Consider the following 27554-nt stretch of genomic DNA (forward strand, 5'->3'; position numbering starts at 1 on the left):
ATGTCCGACTCTTTGTGACCCCATGAATCGCAGCACGCCAGGCCTCCCTGTCCATCACAGACTCCCGGAGTTCACTGAGACTCATGTCCATCGAGTCAGTGATGCCATCCAGCCATCTCATCCTCTGTCGTCCCCTTCTCCTCCTGCCCTATGATACCAAAAATCAGATAGATAAGGGAGGCCACTGGAGGAGCTCCCAAACCCAGTTTAGTAGTTCAGGGAAGAAGTCCCAAAGAAAGCAACGTCTAAGCTGAGGTTTAAAAAAATGACAAGCAGCTGGTCTGGGGGTTTAGAGGGGGGAAGACACTGTTTCAAGAAAAGGACAGCACATGTAATATTTCACAAACAACAGGAAGACTAGCACCTGTTACTTAGCCACATCTTACCCATCCACTGAGACTTTTCAGCTGACATCCAACAAACATATGTTCTAGACATACTGCATTGCCAGCACTAGGTCTGAGAGTAGGAAGATGATTGAGATAAAACCCTACCTCACAGTGGGAGAACAGATACAGGGAATATATGATTAGAATATAGTAGAGCAACTACTGCCAGGCACTGTGGGAACATAAATACAGAATTCTAACCCAACTTGGATGTCAAGAGAGAGATCCAGAAGCAGCTGATATCTAATGAGTCTTGAACAATGAGAAAGATTTAGAGAAGGTAAAATAGTTGCAAACAGTAAAGAACTATAAACAATGGGCTATGAGTTCAATCTATTAAAAATATGTACTGTCTAGTCAGGGAAAGAGTAGATGAAAGGTAAAAACAGTATCATATAATCTATGGTCTTAACTATTAAATGGCAAATTTTTCTTTATATAGTAAAAAAAAATCTCAATGCCTATTTACCAGATTAGCTTAGTAGAATGTCTTAGACATCACTGGAATGACATTTTAGTCCATGGTAGCAGATTTCTCTTTCATTTTCCAATTTATGAGTAAATTTATACTACAAAATTGAGTTTCTCTCTTAGTATTTTTCTTTAGATAGTTCAATTTTTCTTTTTGTTTTATTTATGTACTTACTCTTTGTAACATTTGAAATGGGAGTCAGGAAAAGGGATTAAAATGTTTGATAACAAAGACGAGAGACTATTACAGACCAGAAAAAGAAAGCAGACCATTATGGAAAAAAAATATGCTCTAGAAATTGCCATAAATATATTCTAAACACTGGGGAAAAAACAAGAGCAAAAGACAAAACTGGGGAAAGGTGTAAGAACCATAGGAAATGGAGAGCAAATATGTTAGCAAAAAACTCCAGATAATTCCTATTCATTATGTTTCCTAAAGGAGAAATATGTTTCATAAAGCTACCCACCCAGTCTCCTAGGTGGGTCATGTGGCGTCATCAGATATGACAAAAAGCTGTGTGCCAGGCTGTGCCACTTGCACTCATTGGAGGTTCAGAAATTAGAAGGGAGGTTTCTGTTAAATATTCTACAGGAAAAATGAGAGAGGAGAAAAGAATTGATTCCAGAGCTCTGGAGCGGGTTGCTAATTTGGATTTATGTAAAAGCTAACTACAAAAATGAGTCCAATTTGTTTTTATATAAAAATACAATTTTGATTATTGAAAGGCTGTTTTGTTTTATCAACAGAAACTGTGCTTTCCTTGTTTCTGGCCAAGAAAACTGAGAGATCTTAATCCCCGACCCGAACTCCTCGCCATCTAAACATAAATCTGTCTCTTGTAAACATAATGCAGGTAGAGCTCCTTGCTTCTGGGATTTCACTCTTGGTTCTTGTGTGGAGGAGCTCAGCAATCCTTTAGGGAAAGGCCAGATTTCTTGTGGAACAGCCATGGGGGTACTGCAGGTTCTAGTTTTAGGAATTTTGTGGGACTTCAACCTTCTACTTGAATACACTAAGGGGACAGAATGCTGGTCAGAAACTTGAGCAATGCCACCATCCTACAGTAGCAAGTTGTGATAACAAAGGAGACTTCTGTGACTGTGTGGAGCAGGACTTTACTCTGGTTGGTTAAAAAAGAAAGAAAGAAAGAAAGAAGCACCACACAGATTGTACTCAGAGAAAAAGCTGCCAGAAGGTACCTGATGTAAATTAACTCCATAGCAACAATTTCATATTTCTGAAAAATAAACATGAAGAAAAAGAGCATTCTATAAAATTTCAAATTTCTTTGATCTTACTGATTTGGCTTTCAGATTATCTTTCTTTACAAAAATAAAAAAGTAGACATTCTTAGAAGCAAAATTGATTCATCACACATGGCACCACTAAAAGCAGCTCTGTGTTTTAATTTATAAGCTATTTAGTATTTAATTGATTAATCATATTTTTGTTATTGACATGGCAAAGGCTTAAATGCGTATAGCCCTTTACAGTTTGCTGAACGTATTACATCATTTGACTTACGTTTCCCACCTATAAGGTAGGTGTTCTCCCCTTTTACAGGTGAGTAAGGTGAGGCTCAGAGACGCTAAGTGGCCCAAGCAAGATCAGAGTCGCTACTGCTAATAGTTAATAAGGACAGAGAACTTCCTAGGTGTTCTTCAAAGGACACTGCACACAGTGACTGCCATCATCTTCACACCAAGGGCCCTCTTCATTTTACAGCTGAGGAAGCTACAAGGTAGTATACTATTGAGCTGTCTAAAAAGTTTAGGCTTTTCTGTAAGCTGTTATGAAAAAACTCGAACAAATTTTTTGGCCAACCCAATGATTTGCCCTGGCAATACAATAGCAGAGAGGAAAGATTTGAGCTTAGGCAGTCTGGCTCCAGAGTCTACATGTTGAACCACAACTGTGCCTCTGACCATAAAATGTATTGACCAAACAAGGACATTTTTTTCCTAGGACCATCATAAATGCGTAAGAACTCCATGACAATTAGGCATCCATAGGACGGCCCCAGACACACCTCAGAATCAAGAGGAATCAGTTACAAATGCTCAGCCACAGATTTTAGAAAAATATGTTAAATGTGGAACACTAAAATTGGTAGGTTGTCATGCAGATTTAGAGGTGAGAAATAAAGAGGCTACCCACAGGCAGTACTATCACCCGCCATTTTATAATTGATGAAAATGGAACCTAAGGCAATTAATAACGTCTGACAACACATAGCTTAAAAAATTAGAAACCTTAATTTAAACACAGAAACTGGAAAGATCATTCAGACAGCTTTGGTTTTTCTGTGGTTAATTAATTTGAGTTAAACAGTATATATACCCAAATGACCACAGCAAAAAAAAAAAAAAAAAAGAAATTATAAATCAAAAAATTATGCAAGGCATGACATTCATTAAACTCTGAGACAAATTTTGACCTCCCAGTTAAATAATGAGTTCAAGAATGCAATATGGACTGTTAATACAAAACGCCTTCCTCAATTTGAAGTGGGACTTCCACAAAGACCAGAGCTCACCTTCCCATATAATTATATGGAGCTGGGCCCCCTGATGATAACATATTAAATAAAATTAGTAAAACTTTACTTAGTATAATTAAAATTCTGAAGGTTAGATTTAACTTGCCTAATTAAATCTAATATTCTGGGAAAACGCAGCTTGCTTTGTAAGTAGTCCAGGGCTTTCTCAAATATATTGACTCTCAAGTTATTTATTTTTCTATTAGTTTCTTAGTTAAGGTCTATGTTGGAAAGAGTATTTGAAGGCTGAACTCCAAGCTGGAGTTAGACAGGCAAAGTGCTTTCATTGTTGTTCATGTGTTAGCGACTCAGTTGTGTCTGACTCTTTGCGACCGAATGGACTGCAGCCCACCAGTCTCCTCTGTCCGTGGAATTCTCCAGGCAAGAGTGCTGGAGTGGATTGCCATTTCCTTCTCCAAAATAAAGCTGATCTATGTCTAAAAGCAATTTTTTTTTTTTTTTTTTGTAATTTAGAGCAGGTTCTTTGAGTTCATGTGATTTGGTTGTTATGAACTTGTAGGGACATGTTAGTTCCTCATTTTACTCTTCTTATCAGTTATCTTACTTCCCTTAATATCCTGTGAGATTATAACTAGGGTCACGACTTTGCTGTATCGAAAAGAACCTTTGCAGTAAGGAGTTATATATTTTACAAATTATGTTCAGGTATGTTGTTGCTGGTTTGGATTGAAAGAAGACGCTTGATGAGGTTTCAAGTTGGAAAGTTCTAGTGCAATAGAAGAGTTCTAAAATGGTTTTGACTGCCCTGATCTAAAGTGAAGTCGCTCAGTCATGTCCAACTCTGCAACCCGTGGAGTGAAGCCCACCAAGCTCCTCTGTCCATGGGATTCTCCAGGCAAGAATACTGGAGTGGGTTGCCATTTCCTTCTCCAGGGGATCTTCCCCACCCAGAGATCAAACCCAGGTCTCGCACATTGCAGGCAGATCTAGGAGAGGCATAAATCCCCAAGAATTACATGCTTCACCCACTTCTACTTTTCAGTGAAGAATTCAGTGATAAAATGGCAAAGTCAACAAATTTGGGGAATATATGTATATCTGTTTCAGGAATGCATTTTGAAAAATGCAAACATGTCTTAAACATAGAAGAAAATAATCAACAAAAAAATGGTTCTTTAAAGACCATATAGTTGTGATCATTGATCTAATCAGAGGTCAGGAAAGGTTTCATCTGGCAGTAAAATTGAGTTCCTATTTGAGAAAAGAGAAGAGTTAACTTGGAATTTGTTGGGAGTGACAGAAGGTTCTAGACAGATGGTACAGAATGATCAAAGATGGAATGGACCAAAGTAAATTCAAGAAACTAAATGCCCAGCAGGGTATAGCTCACAGGACACAGAGAGATAAATTCCAGGATCCATTGAAAAGTTCTTTAAAATCGAAATGTTACAGTTAATTTTCTATTGTAAAATATAGTAAAATTTCAGAGATTGGACTAAAGGAGGTTAAATTCCATGGAGATAGAAATTTAGGAGTAATCCAAGCATGAGACAATGCAATAAAGCTGAAGCAGTGGCAGTAGGGAGGAGGAGAAGTGAATGCACTATAGAGAGTTTGGAAGCAGTAGAGTTTCATGGTAACTTGGGTATGAGAGAGGGAGAGAGTTAACACAGATCGTCAGTGATAACACCTAGGTTTACAGCATGCACTAAAATCGATCATGGTACAGTATTGAAAGAGGATTTATTTTGGAGCCATATTTTTTGCTGTTGTTTTATTTTAACCACAGTAAATTTGAGGTACTTTTGTGACATAGAAATGGAAATATAAAGTTGGAATGGGAGACACTTGTGGAGTTCAGAGGAGCCCTCTTAGCTGAAGATATGAATCTGTAAATCATCTGCATTGAGGGATTAACTGATTCCCTGACTGGAGTGAGATCACATGGCAAGAAATGAGGAAGGAAAGAGAAATCATTGGCTAGATCCTTGAGGAGCTCCACCCTTATTGAAAAGCTGGGTAGCAGATAATAAATCCTGCTTATGTTAACATGGTGAGAGATCTTAGTAGAAAACTAGGAGAGCTGGATACAGAGGAAGAACTGAAAATGTTTCCTGTAGGGTCTTATGAATACTCAGATCAAATAAGAGAGTCTAAAACTCTCCTTTTGATGCAAGCTTGAGGACCCTGGTGAAGGTGACGAGGGGGCAGATGGGGCAGAAGCTAGAGCACCGTTGACTGGGGAGGGAATGGAAGGTAAAGTCCTAGAGAACAACAAGGACTGTTCTTCTCAGTACTGGGGCCACAAGAGGTAGCAGAGAGTGATGACTGGAGCAGGATGCAGTTTGCTTTGTCCTTCCAGTGATTGAAAGCTAATGGATAGAATCCAGTGAGAGTGGAGATATTCAGACATATGGCAATCTAGAACCAGTCAGTCCTAAAGGAAATCAACCCTGAGTATCATTGGAAGTACTGATGCTGAAGCTGAAGCTCCAGTACTTTGGCCACCTGATGTGAAGAGCCGACTCACTGGAAAAGACCCTGATCCTGGGAAAGATTGAAGGGAGGAGAAGGGAGCAAACTCCAGGAGATAATGAAGGACAGGGATGCCTGGCACGCTGCAGTCCGTGGGGTTGCAAAGAATCAGGCACAACTTAGCGACTAATTGACAACAGCAAGGAGTATGATGTATGGTCAGCATCCTAAGAGTGGGATGTGGGACCCAATTCAAGAAAAAGTAACTGGCCTTGAGAAGTGGAGCCAGCCCTTCTACTGTACCAATAAGAAAGACTACAGTGTGCATCTAGATATAGGTGGTCTTGTAGTTTGTTAGAGGGGGAGGGAATTCTTGTCTAAATTTTTTTTTTTTTTCTCTGTATATAAGACATAAAGCCATCTTGTAGCAGAGAGGCATGAGCATCCAGGATTTGACGCCAGGAAAGAAAGTTTGAAAAACTTTCTGTGAATATTGAAACTAGGTAACTGGTCATCATATTGACAGGCAGCGTTGAACTTCTATTTGTGTTTGCTGAATATGAACTTACAGCATCGTTCTACCCTATTCATGATTTTTCAAACTGTATTCCGCTCCTTGTGTTCAGGCACAGAGAAAGGCAATGATAGATTTCAGTTAAGGTGGAGTGGAGGATGTGGGTTTTGGAACAAAAGAGTTCAAGGAATTTTGAATCTTGGGTGGTTCATGGGCCAGCCCTCTGAAGGATTAAATCACCCAAAATAATGGCAGAGTTTGGGGAAAAGAAAAAAAAAGACCATCAACCCAGGGTGGGTGGGTGGGTGGAGAAACTTCCACATAAGGAAGATTCTGAAGAAGTTAATAGATGGCAAAGATCTGTAAGAGAAGACCATAACATAGCTGAATTGTATAATCTTCCAAGAGAAGGGGCTGGGTTTTTTGGCGGGGGTTGGGGAGGGGTGGCTTCCTAGGTGGTGCAGAGGTAAAGAATCCGCCTGCTGATGCAGGAGACGTAAGAGATACGGGTTCAGTCCCTGGGTCAGGAAGATACCCTGGAGTAGGAAATGGCACCCCACTCCAGTATTTCTGCCTGGAGTATCCATGGACAGAGGAGCCTGGCGGGCTACTACAGTCCGTGTTGTTGCAAAAAGTCAGACAAGTCTGAGCGTGCACACACACATGTGTGCACATTGTATTCTGTAGCAAAAGTGTGGAGGGAAAGACACCTACAAGAAGCAACAGGGAACTGGGAAAGAAACCCCAAGCCCTAAACGTGGGTTCATGGCTGAGGGAGGGGGTAAATTGACGAGCCACTGCTGGAGAAGTCTACAATGGAGGCAGTATCCTGATGGGACAGCTAAGCCTCACGAAAGGCAGATGGGTGGTTGTTTATGAAATTGTAATTGCTGAGAATACAGTTGAAATGTATGGACTTAGACCCAGGAGTTCCAAATCCCCTCCTCCTCATTTCTTCGGGAGGTGAGAGCTACTTTGAAGCAGGTTCCACTTTGCCTGCCCTAGTTGAATGCTTTAGAGATCTCGGAGAGAAAAGGTTATGGATATCTGGCCACACTGTTAATTAATTGTTATGGGGGAGGCTGTTCAATTCTCATCTGAGCCACAAATGACATGAGTAGTGGAGGAGTGCTGCAGAAGAAAGAACGCATTCTTTTTTCATGTACAAGAATGGCAACTCAGAGTATGGAAGCAGAAACAAAATTCATAGAATTCATCAGCTTAACCTGGATTTAGAAGATTCTGAAGGAAAACAATGGGAACTCCCTGATCGTGTGCAGTATCATCGCTTTAGGCAAAGAGAAGCTATTCTGACTTTGTGCAGTTGGTAGTGAAAAGCAAGAGTTTCCCTGCCAAGTGTGTTTATCAAGTCCAGCCGCAGTGTCATTCTGTACGCTAGGCTGCAGCCCCTGTCATTCTTCTCCAAGCTGATTTAACATGATGGACTTGTTTGGCAAATCCTTCAGGTGGTGGGAGGACAGGAAGAGGAGGAAGCTTACTCTGGATCATAAACTAAAAGATATTGGCCTCACTCATATACTCTACTCTTCCTTCTCCTTACCCTCCTTGCTCATCAGGATTATTTGTAGGAAAGAAAACGGATGGCCAAGTGATGCGATTCCATGAGCCTGCTGATGAGTTCTTCAGAGCTCCATGGAGAGAATGCAGCTAGTGCTGTCTGGTTTGACTTGAATTTCTAGGTCAGGGAGAAAAAAAAAAAGTTTGATAAGTCCTTTAATCTGCATCTCAGGGAATTTCCCTGTCCTCCTGTGTCTGCGTTCTCATCCGTCTCTCCCACTATGATGGTCAGTACCAGCCCGTAGCAGCTGGCTTCTGTTAAGTGCTATATGATGCACACTCTTCTGAGCACTTTGTGTTCATTCATTTTCCCTCAATAAGTCTGATAGTATTTACTCACATTTTCAGAATGTGCAGCTGAGATTCAGAGATGTTAGATGATCAACCCGGGATCACACAGCTTATTAGTGGCAGAACCTACATTCTGGGCTAGATGTGTCTCTAGATGCCACATTCTTTACTAGAAACACTCTAGATCTGCACAGCCCAGCAAATGTCATGAGAGCCACATGTGAAATATTACACTTTCTAGGAGGTATGGTGAAAAGTACAAAGAAATGGATGTAATTAATTTTAATTACATATTTTATGAAGCCCAATATATCCAGAATATTATCATTTAACATGTGACCATTATTAAAAAAATATTGCTATAATATTTTACATTTATTTTTCATATTAAGTTTTTGAAATCCATTGTCTTTTATATAGCTGTCAGTTCAGACTAGCCACATTTTAAGTGTTTGATAGCCACTGGAGGCTAGCGGCTACCATACTGGACAGAGTTGCTCTAGACTCTGTTTATGGAAATGGAGTTCTTAATCACAAAGGATTTGCTGAGTTTATTACAGATTTTGCCTTAAGAACAATGAAGGCTACTGTGAGTGTGATTAATCTCTGTAATAGAATGTGACACAAGCTTGATGGAGCCCATCCTGCTCTCATTCCTTTCCTGAGTGGCAGCCTTCTCTTCTAAAGGTGTTGTTCATTTCCACAATAAATTTCCACAAAATTTATAGAGTCTAAGAAGTGCTTTATGATACAAAGTAAATGAAACAAAAGCAGACTCTTGCCATAGTTTACACACACACACACACACACACACACACACACACACACACGCTTCCCCAGTGGCTCAGTGGTAAAGAGTCCGCTTACAATGCAGCAGATGCGGGTTCAATCCTTGGGTTGGGAAGATACCTTGGAGAAGGAAATAACAACCCACTACAGTATTCTTGCCTGGGAAATCCCATGGACAGAGGAACCTGGCAGGCTACAGTCCATGGGGTTGGAAAGATTCAGACATGATTGACTAAGCACAGCACGCATGCACACACACACGTACACATATATGTAAATGTATGTATGTAGGTATAATATATAGGTTTATTTCCCCTTTGGCTTCCCTTGTGGCTCAGCTGGTAAAGAATCTACCTGCAATGCGGGAGACCTGAGTTCGATCCCTGGGTTGGGAAGATCCCCTGGAGAAGGGAACGGCTACCCACTCCAGTATTCTGGCCTGGAGAATTCCATGGACTAATTCCATGGACTGTATAGTCCATGGGGTCGCAGAGTCAGACATGACTGAGTGACTTTCACTTTCACTTATATCCCCTTACTGTTTTATCTTGAGCAATTATTCCATCTCTATGAATTTTATTTATTTATTTGGTCAGTTACCTGTTCCTAAAGTTCTTTTTTTTTTAAAACAAGGCAAAGGGAAATTATGCATTTCCTATAATACATGAACAGTAGGAAGTGATTAATGTGCTGTTATTATACATCTATGTTCAAAGTCTTTGTATAGGAACTACCAAAAATCAGTATGAACAAAGTGCGTGTGAATACAAGAGCAGGGTATACACTATATAGAAGTCAAATAATTTTACAAATAACCTGTATCTGTTTGGGGACAGGTACTGTTATACATAAAGTGAAGTTGACCATTCTCAATGTGAGGCCTTGCTTATTAATCTTTTTGTCTCTTCCTGTAAGTGTGTTATATTGAAGTCTATTTTTAAACCCTCAGATAGTGACTGTCTCAAAATTTCTGCAGTTCTACCTTAAGATGTGCAATTTGATGGGTAGGAAGCGAGGAGATGACAAGTAATTTTTATGCTTTTATTTTTTCCAAATAAAAAGTACTTATATGGTGTATAAACAAAATCATCATCATTGTACAGGCATTTGTATGAGCTTAGAGTAATTTTTGAGGAGGGCGTGGCAACCCACTCCAGTATTCTTGTCAGGAGAATCCGCATGGACAGAGGAGCCTGGCAGACTGCAGTCCATGGGATCACAGAGTCGGACATGACTGAGCAACTAAGCACAGCACAGCACAGAGTAATTTTTATTACACATCTTCTTTTTAAAAAACCCTCTTATAAATTAATGTTATAGAAAATTCTCGGCTCAGCAGCCTGTGGTGGTGGATTTCAATATACCTGCCTTGCATGTGTCCAGCAACAGGGTACTAACAAACTCTTTCTGTTCTGTTTATGATACCTAATAAAGGGCAGTCAACCATAGTAATATTACCATACAAGATCATTGAAGTTACACATAAATGTCTACCCATGTTGTTTTTAAAATTGAACAAACTGGTGGTTATTTGTCATTGATGGACAAGTCACCCCATAATCATAATTTGCTTTCAATCTCAATCACTGGTCTGTGGAAGATTTAAGGATATATCCATCTTCTTTTCCCTCTGAACTAACCTTATTTTTATCTGTCTATTCTCGTGCAGAGGTTACTACATAATAATTGTGCCTTTGAAGAAATCTCGTGGGAAATTTATCAAGCCATGGGAGAGTCCAGATGAAATGGAATTAGATGAGGTAAACTGTGTTTTGGGTGGTATCTTTCATTAGTTACTTAATTTTTAAAATAAATCTCTCCTCTCTATGGAGACCTTTCAGCATCTGATCTGGGCGGATCAGCTCCTACATGGCTGGCTGGTCAACTGCCTAGTTGGATGGTTCAGTGCTATGGGTGTGTTAACCTCTTGGGATCCCAACAAAGAGCTTTTTCTTTAATTAAAAGACATCAAGCTGCTGTAAAGCTTACAACCTATCTAATCTTTGTTGGCTTTAATATTTTGCCCCTTGCTCCTCGTAAAGCATAATGCAGAGGTGTGGAAGGAGAAGTGAATTGTCAGCAAAGACTTAATCACCACTGTTAGGAATTCCAAGGTCCACTTCATTAGTGCAGTGGTGGTTGAGGTTGTTAAAAATGCTAAGTTACAGTTTGCACCAGAGTTCAACACTTGACCTACTATGTGTTCTTGACCAATTGCCGACAGAATTGTGCTGATTAGCACATTTTTACTTCCTTCTGTATTTTATAGGATTTCAGAGTCAAAAATGCATATAACTTTAGGAGCAAACAAATCACAGAATTTTGAGCTGAGCAAGAAATATGGTACAAAAGTACCGTAAAGTAGTATGATTTTAATTTCTAAAATCTTATAATAACAACAGTAAGTACATTGGTATTGTTTTTGCAAAAAGAACTTTTTTTGAAAGTGAATACATACAATATAGAACAAGAGCTAATTTTTCATATTCACATTTTGAAATACCATAAAGAAGAGACTTTTATGATTTTAATATGATTCTAGTCTGAATCAGTTCAGAAGTCAAAAAGCCCGAAGCCCCTATTTGGGGAAATCTGATATTTTAATGTACTGAATTTATTTACAGCATGTTGTACCTCTTTTAAATCAACCTGTTATTCTTAGGTATTTTCTCTCCATCAAATTAGTTCATACAAAGCAAAGAAAAGCAGAAATTTCCTAACTGCATTACAGGGAGATGATGTTTATTTCATTCATGTCTGTACTAAGGAGACTATGATCTTGAGAGATAAGGACTGTTAACTTCTTTTGGCAAACATATGTCATCCCTAGAAGTATGGCTCACCACCACCCATTTCATTTATCTGACTTCAAGTTGATCAAGTTTGGAATGGGAGATGAGTTCAAGGTTAGGTCTGTGTTTTGTGTCAAGGTGTAGTGATTAGGTAAGCATTGAAGAAGTGTAAAATGAGGCACATTTCTATAATGTTGTCAAGTAATTTAGGCTTTATATTTTACTTTTTTTTTCTGCTGGTATTAAAGGAACAAAATCCTTTTTATGCTGTCAGAGGAGTCTATCTGCAAATGCCAGTTGATGAGCTGTTCTGTAAACATTTTGAAACAAGTCATGGTTTACTTGCAACTCATCAGTTAATCCTAACATATTCTTTATTATTTTAATTAATTCTCAGCTAAAATATAGAATTCAGTTGGAATTGGATTTAAAATGGAAAGGCAACTTATAAAATCTGACTCTATCTATTGAAAAAAACAGTTTCCAAGGAGTTAAGATCCAAGCCAAAAATGATATCAAATACTTAAAAAAAAAAAAAGCTTTCCTTAGAAGTAGAGCCATTTGATAGTAAGTAATAACAGGCTGATTCTCTTTTATAGCCAGGTTTTAACCTCCAAAATGTACAGCAATTCTAATGGATTAAAGTATAGAGCTATATGACATTGAACTTTCTTGCAATTAAATTCTATGGGTCTCTGCTGCTGATTCCCATAACAAAGGGTCATTTTAATCATCCCACAAGTTGTGGTGCATTAATCTGTATAATAGTTCGATAAAGAACATTTATTAATTCAAAATTTTGGGGTCAGGATGGGTTCTTTCCCACTTTTGTTACTGATATAATTGAGACCACATTGTAGAATTAATGGTGGAAGAAATAAGATATGCATTGACTGGAAAATGAAAATTATTTCTGATAAAAAACTAAAGCCCTTGATACATCTTCTGGAATTACCTCCAGTACATCTTGTAACTATTGTGGAGGGAACAAATGAAAGTAGGCTATGGCCTCACTTTGTGCTTACTCATCCAGGTTCTGATTCCTACAGACAGGGTTTTTTTTCCCCTACCATGGATAATAAAAGCATTGTAGTAATTTTATCTATAGCTTGGTACTGCCAGGTTTGACAAAGCTGTGTTCCTCTCTTAAATGTATTTGACCAAGTGATTTTTTAGAAAGGCCTATAATTCAAATCACTGAAACCCTATCATCGAATAGAATGGTGGCCTAAGGGGATTTCCACATGTGTGCTTCACATCGAGGCCCAAGAAAAATAGCAAGAGGCTTTCTAAACACAGTCACTCTCGGTATTGTCTTCTGAGCTCATTTATCCTTTGTCTGGGGATAATCTTCACATAATAAATTCATAGACTGGAAGTCTTAGTTGTCAAGGTCAGACTGGGCAGAGCAGACCTTGATAGTCAAAATGAATTTTGGACAGAATGACTCCTAAAAATGTTAGTTATATTTAATTCAGGGCAAGTCTTGTAATATATCATAAGCTTTCATCGCATTGTACTTCAAAGGCTTGCTATAAAATAATGTGGTCATTTGTGGTTGTAACTTGAACATATTGGCTCACTCATGTCATCTGAGCACACTTGACCCATTTAAAGTATAACACAGGAAGCATCCCACAGAGATTAGGGCAGCCTAAGGTTCCAGGTTTGACCTTAGGGAATGGCAGCATTGGGTCTAAGGAGGACCAAAACACTGAAATATTTTAAGGTACTTCCTGTAAGTCTTCTAAAGAAACCCCAGCAAAAGGTACTCACTCATGACAGTGATATGGATGAATTATGACAGTTGCCTACATCTGAAGTATGAATAAAATCAAGGTAGGGTTTGATCAGTGAAGTAGAAGAGGGGACACAGTTGCATAAACAACTGATGGTAAATGTTTCTGATTAACCAACTTCAAAAAGCTTTTCAGCTCATCTGTACTGCATTTGTCCTTCTCAAAGTAGAGGCCCTTCATCTCCTACATATCAACAAGAACCTATGTAGTGACTTTTCAAGTATATATTAAACATTTACATAAGAATTTTAAAAAATATTTAAAGAATCCAGAAAAAAAAGAAAGTATGCATTTTTCTGTGTTAATGAAAGCAGATACACAAAAATCATATATTTAAGTATAGACTCAGTTAAAACAATTAAGAGTAGTAATTTAGCCTAATGTTGCATTTGTGTTTCTTTTATATTGTGCAGCCTCCAAGTAAACAAAAATATGGTTGTAAAAAATTTCTTACAAATAATTTCATTGTACCAATTGAATCCAATATTATTACTTTCTATTGTGCCTCAGTTTCCTCATTTATATAGAGGTAATAATAATCTATCTTATAGAGTTTTTATGAGTAAATGAAATACGCTATGTTTAGTCTCTTGAGAATGGTGCCTGGCACCTAGTAAATGCTTAACAAATACAATTGTTATTGCCATTATCATTATGATAAGAAAACCTAAATTTGACAACAGGATTGAAAGATAGTGCTATATTTCTAGACTAGCTTTATTTTAGGCCAGCTGGTCCATAACTGATCAGTCTATCTGAATTTATCATCAGATGGTCCAATTTTACTTAAGAAGTCTACTGTGGTTTTCATAAAAGAGCTTACATATTAAATAATTTTAATTGTATCAATAAACTCAAATTTTAACAGATTTGAGAACATTATAAATTAAATATTCAATAACATGGGCACAAATTATATATATAACCAAAAGAGTAACTTTTACATTTTTAGATTATAATTTTGACCAGCTTAGCGCATTTACAACTTTGCGTTAGAGACAAGTTTACCATCAGGTTCCTAACAGAAGCTCTTGGTATTTGCGTGTGTATAGTCTGCAGCTGTTACTATTTCAGAAGCCTGGCCTTCATTGTGTAAGGTCTCAGATACACAGTCTTCTCTATAGAGGTAGTAAAATAAATCAGCATTCTTTCAAAAAAACATTTAAGTTGCCTCTCATATTCAAAGGCATCTCAGACTGCTATAAACTTTCCCTAAGCCCTATAAAATATCAATATTTAATGGGAGCAGAGAGAACTTAGTCATCCTGTTGAAATTGTCATATCATTAACATGATTTTCTCCAAATAGTGACTGCAAAAACAATAGAGTGTCAAACCATAATTTGTACTTTTTTGTTCCTTTTCAAAATACATGAAGGATTTGTGTATATGCATGTTTATGTTTGTTTTGTTCTGGGTAATATAATTATTTTATCTCTAACCTGCCTTTATCACCTAGCTAGATAATTTAACATCTCCAGAGAGCTGTTAGCTCTGAAAAAACTTGCTGTCATGATAAATGCAAGGAATTGTACCCTAAATGGTTAATCAAGGAGACAAGTCAAGCCAAAAATTGTTAAATGACAATGTCTGTTTAAAACGTTAATTAAAAATTGGTCATCAAAGTCTATTTTATGCTTATTTGAGGGACTATACATCATACAAATTATGTCATTACTAAAAGCAATCTAACATGGTACTAATCTCTTCAAAATGTTGGTCTTTGACTTTATCTGAGGTTAGTACTTGTTTAATAAATCACAGTGATAAAGCCTGCATGACAGGCTTTTGTGAATCAAACTGACTTTTTTTCCATAGACAAGTTGTAATGCTTTCTTGTCCCTTGAAAGGATTTCATTAGAGTGGACAATGATGTGAGCTACCAGTAATGGATCTAATTGTGCTGTGTTTATAGCCTGAGCCTTGCAACTGCAATACAGTGTCTTACCTTACCAGCAGGGCAGGCATTTGGAAGGCAGACTGAGATTTAGTAATGCTGACACGCATGAGAAGTGGACACATTGTATTTGGGTGGTTCCCAGCCCTGAATTAATTTCCCTTATTAAACTGTCATTAAGTTGGGTTATTGTTGTTTACATTTCTTTCTCTGTTTCCCACTTTTTTTCTTTAAGTTGCTTAAAGAGATATCTAGGAAACGCAGAAGCCTCCGTCATGGAAGAGAAGTTGAATTAAAGCCATATATTGCCGCTCATTTTGATGTCCTTCCCACCGAGTTCACCCTGGGGGATGACAAACATTATGGTGGATTTACAAACAAGCAACTCCAAAGTGGTCAAGAATATGTCTTCTTCGTGTTAGCAGTGATGGAACACGCAGAATCTGTAAGTGAAATGTGATGGCGTCCATCTTATTTTCTATGGTATTCTTAAATACGTTTTTTACCAGAATGTGGGGATATGGAGCTCCATGCATCCTAATTGTTTCTCGTGAGATGTAACTTAAATGTAGTAACAGGCTGTCTACTCTTTGAATGTTGCTGAGTAATCTGATTGTGATTTCATTACAAATAATGCTGTGTCTCTAATCACAGGACATTTAGTGGCTTTCTAGTTTATGAAGTCCAGATCAATAGTGCATGGTGCTGTTTGTTTCTTGTTTGTTTTTTTCTTCTTCTGGCATTTGTATCTCTTAATCCAAGACCCCCATCTTGCCGCAAGTGCCTTCTCACTCTCCACTGGTAACCCCTAGTCTGTTCTTTATATCTGTGAGTCTGTTTCTGTTTTGTTTCATTAACTTGTTTTACTATTTTAGAATCTTCATGTAAGTGATATCATATGGTATTTGTCTTTTTCTTTCTGACTTATTTCACTAAGCATGATTCTTCCTAGGGTCATCCATGTTGTTTAAAATGGGTTCATTTTTTATGACTGAGTAATATTCCATTATATATATATATATATATTTATGTATGTGTGTATATATACATATACACACACACATATGTGTATATATGTAGATCATATTTTCTTGACTCATTCACCTGTAATGATTAGAGATGTTGAGCATCCCTTCATGTGACTGTTGTCTATATGTCTTCTTTTAAAACCGTGTCTATTTAGGTATTCTGCTCATTTTTAACATGATTATCTTTTTTTTTTTTTTTAATACTGAGTTGTATGAGCTGTTTATATTTTGGATAAGGTGAGGTGAGGTAAAAGTCGTTCAGTCCTGTCCAGCTTTTTGCAATCCCATGGACTGTAGCCTGCCAGGCTCCTCTGTACATGGAATTCTCCAGGCAAGAATACTGGAGTGGGTTGCCATTCTCTTCTCCAGGGAATCTTCCCTACGCAGGGATCAAACCCAGGTCTCCCACATTGCAGGCAAATTCTTTACCAGGGAAGCCCTATATTTTGGATACTAAGTAGTTAGCAGTCTTGTCATTTGCAAATATTTTTCTCTCTTTCAGTAGGTTATCTTGTTTTGTTGATGGATGTCTTTGCTGTGCAAAGTTTAATTAGGTCCTTTTTTTCCTTTTTTATTTCTTTGGCCTTAAGAGATTAAAAAAAAGATATGATTTGTGTATTTCCTGCCTATATTCTCTTCTAGGAGTTTTCTGGTTTCAGGTCTTACATTTAGGTCCTTAATCAATTTTAAGATTATTTTGGATACAGTAAGGGAGGGAATAAGTGAGGGAATGTTCTAATCTCATTCATTTATATGTAATAGTCTAGCTTTCCTGGAAAATCCTATGGATAGAGGAGCCTGGTGGGCTGCAGTCCATGGGGTCGCTCAGAGTCGGACACGACTGAGCGACTTCACTTTCATTTTTCACTTTCATGCATTGGAGAAGGCAATGGCACCCCACTCCAGTGTTCTTGCCTGGAGAATCCCAGGGACAGGGGAGCCTGGTGGGCTGCCGTCTATGGGGTCACACAGAGTCGGACACGACTGAAGCGACTTAGCAGCAGCAGCAGCAGCTGTCCCAGCACTACTTATTGAAAAGACTATCTTTTCTCCATTATATATTCTCACCTCTGTGGTAAAATAGTTTACCACAGGTGCATGGACTTATTTCTCGAGTCTGTTTTCTTTTCCATTGATCTGTTAGTCTGTTTTTCTGCCAATACCATGAGATTTTGATTACTACAGCTTTATAATGTAGTCTGAAGTCAAGGAGCATGATTCATCTAGCTTTGTTCTTTTTTTTTTTTCTCAATATCATTTTGGCTTTTCAGAATCTTTTGTCGTTTCATATAAATTTTAGGGTTATTTGGTTTTGGATCTGTGAAAAATGCCGTGGGTAATTTGATAGGGTTTGCATTAAGTCTGTGGATTACCTTCAGTAGTTTGGACATTTTATAATATTAGTTCTTCCAATCCTAGGACATGTGACATCATCCCAATTCTTTTTATCATTTTCAAATTCTTTCATCAGTGTTTTATAGTATAGGTCTTCAGAGTATAGGTCCTTCACCTCCTTGGTTAAGTTTATTCCTAGGTTTTATATTCTTTCTGATGCAGTTTTAAACAGGATTGTTTTCTTGCTTTCTCTGTTAGTTCATTATTTGTATATAGAAGAGCAACAAATTTCTGTATATTAATTTTGTATCCTGCAAATTTATTGAATTCATTTACTACTAATAATATTTTTAGTTGAGACATGAGGGTTTTCTATATATATACTATAATATCATCTAATATAGTGACAGTTTTACTTCTTCCTTTTCAATTTGGATGCCTTTTATAGGAATCTTAATGTGACACACGTCTGGATAGAAAGGTGACAGCTATCATTGCTCATCTCTTTTCTCATTGCTTATCCTCTTAAACTGACTGTTCTCAAATATGTGTGTATATATGTGTGTGTGTGTGTGTGTGTGTGTGTGTGTGTATTTAAAACTAGGTATGTTGTTGCAAAATACCTAATAGACCTTAGCCTGTGTGATTACAATAGGAACTAACAAACTCTGAGATTAAACATAGTATATTTCCAAGTATTTGAAAAGATCCACTAAGAGGGGAGTGGTGATCCTATGTATTTTATTCTCCTAGAACAGCCAGTGGGCCCATGGTGCTTTCTGCCCAGATTCAAGGGAAGTTCTTTCTAGGAAAAGGCAAGCATAGCCTGTATCTTAAATTATAGCAATTTACCAGTGACTTTATCAGTGAAAAGCCAAGGAAGTTAGAAAATAATTCAATAAAATAGAGGATTCCCAAGGTGCTCTAAATAATGAGTTGTCTTCTTTTATGTAATCCATCTTGCTCTTACGTTGTTTTGTGCTTCAGTTGCTTTGAATGTTAAAAAAACAGAGAGGGCGAGAATGTACATGCGAGGGAGGTAGATTTTGAAGTGGCTAGTCACATTAACATTTAATGTATATATTCTAAACTGTATCTTCTTTGGGGGCCTAAAACTGACAGGTATGGCAATTAGGTAGAGCCAGGCCCTTGCCCTCTGTAGGAAGTCTAAGATATATCAAAGATTTCTCCACATCAGGTATTAGCATATACAGTGGGGCTTCTCTTCAAATGACTGAAGGAATTCCCTCGTGGAAAATCAAAACACAAAGGCAGCCTTTCTGCCTGGTTTACCTTTGTACGCAGGGTGTCACTTGAAAACAAAGTGACAGGCTTCCTGGAATTTTAATGTACGGATACGCTTTCTCTTTCTAGTTGAAGGTTTTCAGTCACAGCATCAAGGGCATGGGATGCTGGAATCATATTCTTTTTTAAAATTATTTTTAGATATTTAAAAGAAATTTTCTTTAAATAGCTCTAGGACATTTCCTAAAGCAAGTTCAGAGCATTGAGGTAGATCAGAGACTCCAGTGAAAAGGAAGTTCACCAGATCATGCACTGTCAGAGACTCTTGTTTCTAATGTCTCCCAAATGTTTCTACTAGTATTGGAAATTATCACCATATGAATAAATTTTATAATTAGCATTTCTTTCCAAATATAAGTTGTCTAAATTGCCCCTTTCTTCATCATCTTTTTCTACATCACTTTCAAAACTAACAGTATTTCCTTTGTTTTCTATGTTTTCATGTCAGCATTTATGAGAAGAGACTTGCATTCAACTAATATAATGCTCTTGTAGTGATACAGTCTTTTGTAAACTCCAGATTTCCATAAGTGATGAAAGGATGGGATGGTAATTTGGATACAGAAAATATCTACCTTCCCACCAGTGACGTGAGCTGTCCCCCAGTTAACTGCCTCATTAAGAGGATCAAAGGACTGGTTTAGAATGACTAACATTTAGCCTTTTCCATTACCCCCACATACTGAACAAATCTGCTTTTCATACGATTGGTATAATTTTACATTTTTCTTTTAATTTTCACATGTCTCTTGTTTCCTGATTTGGGTTGGAAATCGATGCACTTTGGGCAAAATCTCTGGTTAGATTTCTGTCTTGACTAATCAAGATTATTATCTCAAAGGCTCTTGGTAGAGAAGTTCACATCACAGAGTTTTGCTTACTTCAGTCTCCCAAATAGTTTGAATGTGACCTACAAAATAGGGGAAAATTTAAAGCAAAACAATTATATAAAAAATCATGTTTCTTGGATATAGAATGTATTTGCCAAGTCCTTTGTATAAATCCTTATACTGTACATATCTTTCCTTTTTTATCTACTTCTAAGAAGGTTTGGAATATATTGAGTTTTTAATCTTTTGAGGCCAATGGAAAATCTGAAAGTCAAGTCAATCTTTTTCTTGGACATACTGAGGAAAATGGGAAAGGAGACTAGCATATATGCATTTAGTGGGCATGTATTCTCCAGAATGACTGCTGAGCTTGTCCTACTTAAATTCAGAAAATATGCCCTACTTTTTTAAAAATGCAGACTGAAAATAAGTATATTTACTGATCATGGAAAAATAAGTACACTGTCTCCGGTTTTAATAATGTCAGTCATTTGACAAAAATGAGCATTTTATTCAACAAAGATTTTCTGGGAACCCACTAAATGCAAAAGTTCTGTACTGGCTGCTTTAAGCATACAAACAAAAACTGTATCTAAATCTGTACCTTCAAGGAGTTTATAGTTTCATTAAAGAAAATAATGCATATACACAGATCAAAACACAATAGAGTTTGACCACTACCATTAAAAAACAAATAGGACTACCTCAAATTGTTAAAATTACTTTACTTATGTTTTGTGAAATGACTGATTATTTCCAGTTAAGGAGAGAGAGCTTCAACGGAGACAAAATTTAAATGAGGTGTTGAAGATGAGTTGAATTTCAGGAGCTAAATGTTATGGAACTGGAGACAGCAAAGAGAAAATAGAGCATTTTGTTAGTAGTAGCAAGACATCTATTTGTATAGAATATGTTAAAGCAAGAGAGTTCCAGAAAAACATCTATTTCTGCTTTATTGACTATGCCAAAACCTTTGACTGTGTGGATCACAATACACTGTGGAAAATTCTGAAAGAGATGGGAATACCAGACCACCTGACCTGCCTCTTGAGAAACCTGTATGCAGGTCAGGAAGCAACAGTCAGAACTGGACATGGAACAACAGAATGGTTCAAAATAGGAAAAGGAGTATGTCAAGGCTGTATATTGTCACCCTGCTTATTCAACTTATATGCAGAGTACATCATGAGAAACGCTGGGCTGGATGAAACACAAGCTAGAATCAAGATTGCCGGGAGAAATATCAATAACCTCAGATATGCAGATGATACCACCCTTATGGCAGAAAGTGAGGAAGAACTAAAGAGCCTCTTGATGAAAGTGAAAGAGGACACTGAAAAAGCTGGCTTAAAGTTCAACATTCAGAAAACTAAGATCATGGCATCTGGTCCCATCACTTCATGGCAAATAGATGGGGAAACAGTGGCTGACTTTATTTTTTGGGGCTCCAAAATCACTGCAGATGGTGATTGCAGCCATGAAATTAAAAGATGCTTACTCCTTGGAAGGAAGGTCATTACCAACCTAGATAGCATATTAAAAGGCAGAGACTTTACTTTGCCAACAAAGGTCCATCTAGTCAAGGCTATGGTTTTTCCAGTAGTTATGTATGGGTGCAAGAGTTGGACTGTGAAGAAAGCTGAGCACCGAAGAATTGATGCTTTTGAACTGTGGTGTTGGAGAAGACTCTTGAGAGTCCCTTGGAATGCAAGGAGATCCAACCAGTCCATCCTGAAGGAGATCAGTCCTGGGTGTTCATTGGAAGGACTGATGCTGAAGCTGAAACTCCAGTACTTTGGCCACCTGATGCAAAGAGCTGACTCATTTGAAAGGACCCTGATGCTGGGAAAGACTGAGGGCAGGAGGAGAAGGTGACCACAGAGGGTGAGATGATTGGATGGCATCACCAACTGAATGGACATGAGTTTGGGTAAACTCTGGGAGTTGGTGATGGACAGGGAGGCCTAGCATGCTGCGGTTCATGGGGTCACAGAGAGCCAGACACGACTGAATGACTGAAGTGAACTGAACTGATGTTATATGTGGTAAAGTTAAAAAAAAAAAATTGTGGAGGCCCTTAAGACTAATGCTAAGATATCTGATTTTTATTTAGGAATCACCAGAGAGCCTCCTGAAGGTTTTACAGCTGCAGTTTAGCATAATAGCTCTAGTAGCAGTAGAGACTTCTAATGGAAAGAACTTGGTACGGTTTGGGTGAACAGGAATGAGATAATGAGAAAAGTGGTACTATGCCAATGGAGGGACAACCTGAGGGCTGAGACTGGAGGGAACTGATCAGATAAAATCATTAAGTTTTCATTCCTAGATGTTGAGAGGAAAGAGAAATTAGCAAGTCAAAAGGAGGGTATATCTGGAAAGCAGAAAAATAACCTGAAGTTCTTAATTTGAGGATAGATTTAGGAATCTCTAGGAATTGAATTTGGAAATGAAGGTGGGACTTAGCAGAGTTACTAAGTTCAGGACCATTAATGGGGAAGTGATCTACATGGTGGTTGGAAGTTAAAGCTTAGGGTCACCTTGCTACACAGGAGTGTAAAAGAGATGGCAGAGAATAGAATTTAAGAATACTGGCTCATAAGATGGATTCAGAAACAGTTAACAAGACATAGTCAGTTGGAAAGATCAGGAAGGATCTGTTGAGTATAGAATTAGAACCAAAAGAGAGCGTTTTTATTTTTTTTAATTCTAGAATAGCTAATTTACAATGTGTTAGTTTCAGTTGTATAGCAAAGTGATTCTGTTGTACATACCTACACGTATCTATTCCAGTTCAGATTATTTTCCCTTATAGATTAGCACAAGATATTGAGTAGAGTTCCCAGTCTTTGTTGGTTATCTATTTTATATACAGTAGTCCCTAACTAATTTATCCGTCTCCTGCTTCTTTCCCCTTTGGTAACCGTAGGTTTTTTTCTATGCCTGTGAGTCTATTTCTGTTTTCTAAATAGGGTCATTTGTATAATTTTTTTTTAATTAGCTTCCACATATGGAGTGTTATGATATTTGTCTTTCTCTTTCCAACTTTCTTCGATCAGTATAATCTCTAGGTCCAGCCATTTTGCTGCAAATGGCATTATTTTGATCTTTTTTACGCATGAGTAATATTTTGATGTGTGTATATATGTATTCTTTATTAATTTATCCAGCAACGTTTAAGTTACTCACATGTCTTGGCTATCGTAAATAGTGCTGCAGTAGACATTGCCATGTATGTAATTTTTTGAATTATACTTTTCTCTGGATAAATGTCTTAGAGTAGGGTCACTGTGTTATATGGTAGTTCTACTCTCAGTTTTTTAAGGCCCCTCCACAGTTCTGTTCTCCACTGGCTGCAGTTGACGTGCTCACCGACCAGTACAGGAGTGTTTGTTTATTTGTAGACTTTTTGGTGATGGCCATTCTGATTGGTGTGAGGTGGATACCTCATTCTAGTTAAGATTTGTCTCTAATAATTAGCACTGTTGAGCATTTTTTTTCATGTGCCACTTCGCCATCTGTATGTCTTCTTTGGGGAAATGTCTATTTGAATCTTCTGCCCTTTTTTAATTGGGTTGTTTGTTTCTTTGATATCAAGCTGTATAAACTGTTTAATTTGGAAGTTAATCCCTTGTCAGTCAGAAAGGAAAAAGTTTTTTAAAAAGGCTTGGTCAACTGTGGCTAATCTGGAAAAGGTGTCTGGATGTGTAAGAACTGTATAAGGTGAGATTAGCAAATGAGAAAATAGGATCTATGGTGGTGCTCGAGTGAGAAGAGGAGAAACAGGTTTTCTTTTTAATTGAAATAATAGTTGATTTACAATGTTGTATTAATTTCTGCTGTACAGCTAGTACCTCAGTTACATAATATATATATACATGTATATGTGTATATATATAGAGAGAGAGAGAGAAAGAGAGAGAGAGAGTTGTTGATTAATTGCTGAGTCATGTCTAACCCTTTGTGATCCCATGGACTGTAGCCTGCCAGGCTCCTCTGTCCATGGGGTTTCTGGAGTAGGTTGCCGTCTCCTTCTCCAGGGCATCTTCCCAACCCAGAATTGAACCTGCATCTCTTGCAATGGCAGTTGTGAGTGTGTATATATGTATATACATAAACATATGTATGTACATTCTGTTTCATTTTGGTTTATCCCAGGAGATTGAATATAGTTCCCGGCTATATACAGTAAGACCTTATTGTCTATCCATTCTAAATGTAATAGTTTGCCTCTACTAACCCCAAACTCCCCATCCAACCCTCCTCTCCTCCCCTTGGTAACACAAATCTGTTCTCTGTGTCTGTGAATCCATTTCTGCTTCAAAGATAGATTGATTTGTGTCATATTTTGGGTTCCCCATGTAAGTGTTATCATATGGTAACACTTTGTCGGACTTATTTCACTTAGTATAATAATCTCTAGGTCCCTCTATGTTGCTGAAAATGGCACTGTTTCATTCCTTTTTCTGGAGGAGGGCATGGCAACCCACTCCAGTATTCTGGCCTGGCAGATCCCATGGACAGAGGAGCCTGGTGGGCTACAGTCCATGGGGTTGTAAAGAGTCGGACACGACTGAAGTGACTTAGCACCTTCCTTTTTATGGCTGAGTGAGATGGCTGGATGGCATCACCAACTCGATGGACATGAGTTTGGGTGAACTCTGGGAGTTTGTGATGGACAGGGAGGCCTGGCATGCTGTGATTCATGGGGTCACAGAGAGTCAGACACGACTGAACGACTGAACCAAATATTCCATTATACATGTACCATTTCTTCTGTACCCATTCGTCTGTTGATGGACATTAGGCTGTTTGTTTCCATCTTTTGGCTATTGTGAATAGTGCTGCTGTGGACACTGGGGTGCATGTGTCTTTTTGAAATAGGTTTTTTCTGAATATGAAGAAGTGGGACTGCTGGATCATATAGTAATTCTATTTTTAGTTTTCTATGGAACCACCTTACTGTTTTCCATAGTGACTACTCCAATCCACATTCCCACCAACAGTGTAAGAGGGTTCCCCTTTTCCACACCCTTTCCAGCATTTATTATTTGTAGAATTTTTTGATGATGGCCATTCCGATCAGTGTGAGGTGATAGCTCATTGTAGTTTTGACTTGCATTTCTCCAATAATTAGTGATGTTGAGCATCCTTTCACGTGCCTGTTGGTCATCCATATGTCTTCTTTGGAGAAATGTCTATTTAGGTCTTCTGCCCATTTGTTTATTGGGTTGTTTCTTTTTGAGCTGTATGAGCTGTTAGATTATTCTTAATATGTGGGGCAGCTCATGACTGTGGACTGGTCTCTATTGGAAAAGACAGTATTTTAAAGAGGGGCAGAATCAAGAGAATTTTCTTCTAAGATAATCTAAAATAGGACAGAACAAAACTAGATATTAGAGAAGCAGAATTTATGTATATTCAGTTCCTTCCTTCACCAAGTAATTTTTTTGCATAAATCTTTCCAATGGTACTGAGGACTAATTGCCAAATATAGTGGTACATATTTAAAATGTACACTGTGATGATTTGATATATTGATTTATATATACACACTGTGAATGATCACCAAGATCAAGATAAGTAACTCCCTTGTGTGTATGGTGAGAAAGTTTAAGATCTACTCTCAGTAACTTTTAGGTATATGATACTGTGTTCTTTACTATAGTCACCTTGCTGCACAGTAGATCCTCTGAACTCATATTGTAACGTGTATTTCTCTGTCTGGCTTATTGTACTTAACATAATACCCTGCAGATTCATCCCTGTCACTGAAGATCTTGGCAGGATTTTCTCCTTTTGATGGCCAAATAATATCCCATTGTGTACATATGTATATCTGTGTATATATAATCACATTTTATTTGTCCATTCATCCAAAAGAAACTTTTAAGTTGCTTCCATGTGTTAGATATTGTGAGTGTATTGCAGAGAACACAAGTATGCAGATATCTCTTTGAGACAGTGATTTCATTTTCTTTAGATATAAACCTAGGAGTGGGATTGCTGGGTTATATGGTAGTTTTATTTTTAACGTTTGGAGGAACCAAGAACTACTTTCTATAAGAGCTGTGCCAATTTACATTCCCCTCAGCAGTGTATAAGGTTTTCTTTTCTCTTTATCAGTTTTCTATTGGGACTAATCATATCAACCTCTGAGCAGTACTGTAATAAAATTGTATAGAAACTGCTAAATCCTTTTAAGTCCTCAAAATTTTATGTTCTAGAAAGCCATATTATCACTTTCATATATCTTTCATCTATATAATTTGAACACTGAACTTTTGACATTTTAGACTTTAATGTGCAATACTTAAGACTGCACATATAAATATTAAATATAGTATATAATGTATAATATATATTTCATAATATAATATTTAATGAAATACTTATATTTTGCTGTATAAGTATTTACTGAGTGATTATATCTTGAGTTGGAACTATATATTTTTATTTTTCATATTGTATGTAATACATTGGCACAATGTAAGTTGCTCATTGAATATTTTGTGACTGGTTAATTTACTGGTACTTACACTTCATAAGATCGTTTACTATTCCAATATATAGATCCCAGTGAAAAGGTATCTATGAAAATGAATACTGTCAAAAATTATTTCATTATGAAATAACTTTATAAAGAAATTTAGATTGCAAAACATTTTTTTTCCTTTCCCTCCACCTTTTACATAGTTTAAAACTACTATCATCAAATCCATAATGTCTTGAATCTTTGCTTCTTCTAATGCTAAAGACACTGTCTAGAAAGTCAGTCATTATTTTATAACTAACATAGACTCTGTTTTTCCTCAGAAGATGTATGCAACCAGCCCTTACTCTGATCCTGTTGTGTCAATGGATTTGGATCCACAGCCAATCACAGATGAAGAAGAAGGCTTGATTTGGGTTGTAGGTCCTGTGCTCGCAGTGGTCTTTATCATCTGCATTGTCATAGCTATTCTTCTTTATAAAAGGTAGGTTTGCCCTACGCCTCTGTTGCAGTCTTGGGGGCTGCCTTGTTTTTAAGGACTTTATCATCCTTCCATGGTCATTATGTGGTTGATCTTGGTAAAAATATTTCCAGTAATCACTGGGGGGAGAAATGTATCCATTAGTGTTAGAACAAAATATAAGGACTGAGGTCATTCAGTGTGTGGTATAGACTCGGTTGCCCAGCAGGCATAGATCCAGTCTCCATCTTCTGAGGTGCTTACACAGTATGAGTTCTTTGCATGACAGTTGAGACGTTGTTACATTCGCAAGCAGATAATCCGAAGCAAATTAGATCATTAATTGCTCCATACCAGTACTGTACTATTAAACTTGCCCGAGTACTGAGATTTTGTTCTGTAGCTATTTCTCAAAATTTAGCAAAAGTAGCTAAAAATTGAAGATCAAAGAAAGAAAAGAGAGGAAGAAGATGAACTTTTTTTCCCTTTCCCATTTTTGTTCTAATGCTTATTGCACATCTTCAGTATTGAATTCTCATCTGTGTCCAAGAGGAAATCCAAGGTACCATTTTCCTTCTTAGTGTCTTTGACTACAGGTGGGATGCAAA

At 37.5% G+C, this 27554-nt stretch overlaps 1 protein-coding gene across 13 annotated transcripts in view; it reads left to right on the forward strand.

Annotated features, from left to right (window-relative positions):
- PTPRD (protein tyrosine phosphatase receptor type D) overlaps positions 1-27554 on the forward strand; it is a 2538842-nt gene that overhangs the window by 2363849 nt on the left and 147439 nt on the right. For 9 of the 13 annotated variants that reach the window (XM_061425298.1, XM_061425300.1, XM_061425301.1 and 6 more), the window contains 3 exons: positions 10681-10771; positions 15734-15943; positions 26810-26970. In XM_061425298.1, the coding sequence (XP_061281282.1) occupies positions 10681-10771; positions 15734-15943; positions 26810-26970 (462 nt within the window). The remainder of the gene's footprint in view (positions 1-10680; positions 10772-15733; positions 15944-26809; positions 26971-27554) is intronic. The other 4 variants (XM_061425304.1, XM_061425309.1, XM_061425308.1 and 1 more) reach the window with 1 other exon arrangement.

Source organism: Bos javanicus, chromosome 8, assembly GCF_032452875.1.
Source record: "Bos javanicus breed banteng chromosome 8, ARS-OSU_banteng_1.0, whole genome shotgun sequence".
Lineage (NCBI taxonomy): Eukaryota > Metazoa > Chordata > Mammalia > Artiodactyla > Bovidae > Bos > Bos javanicus.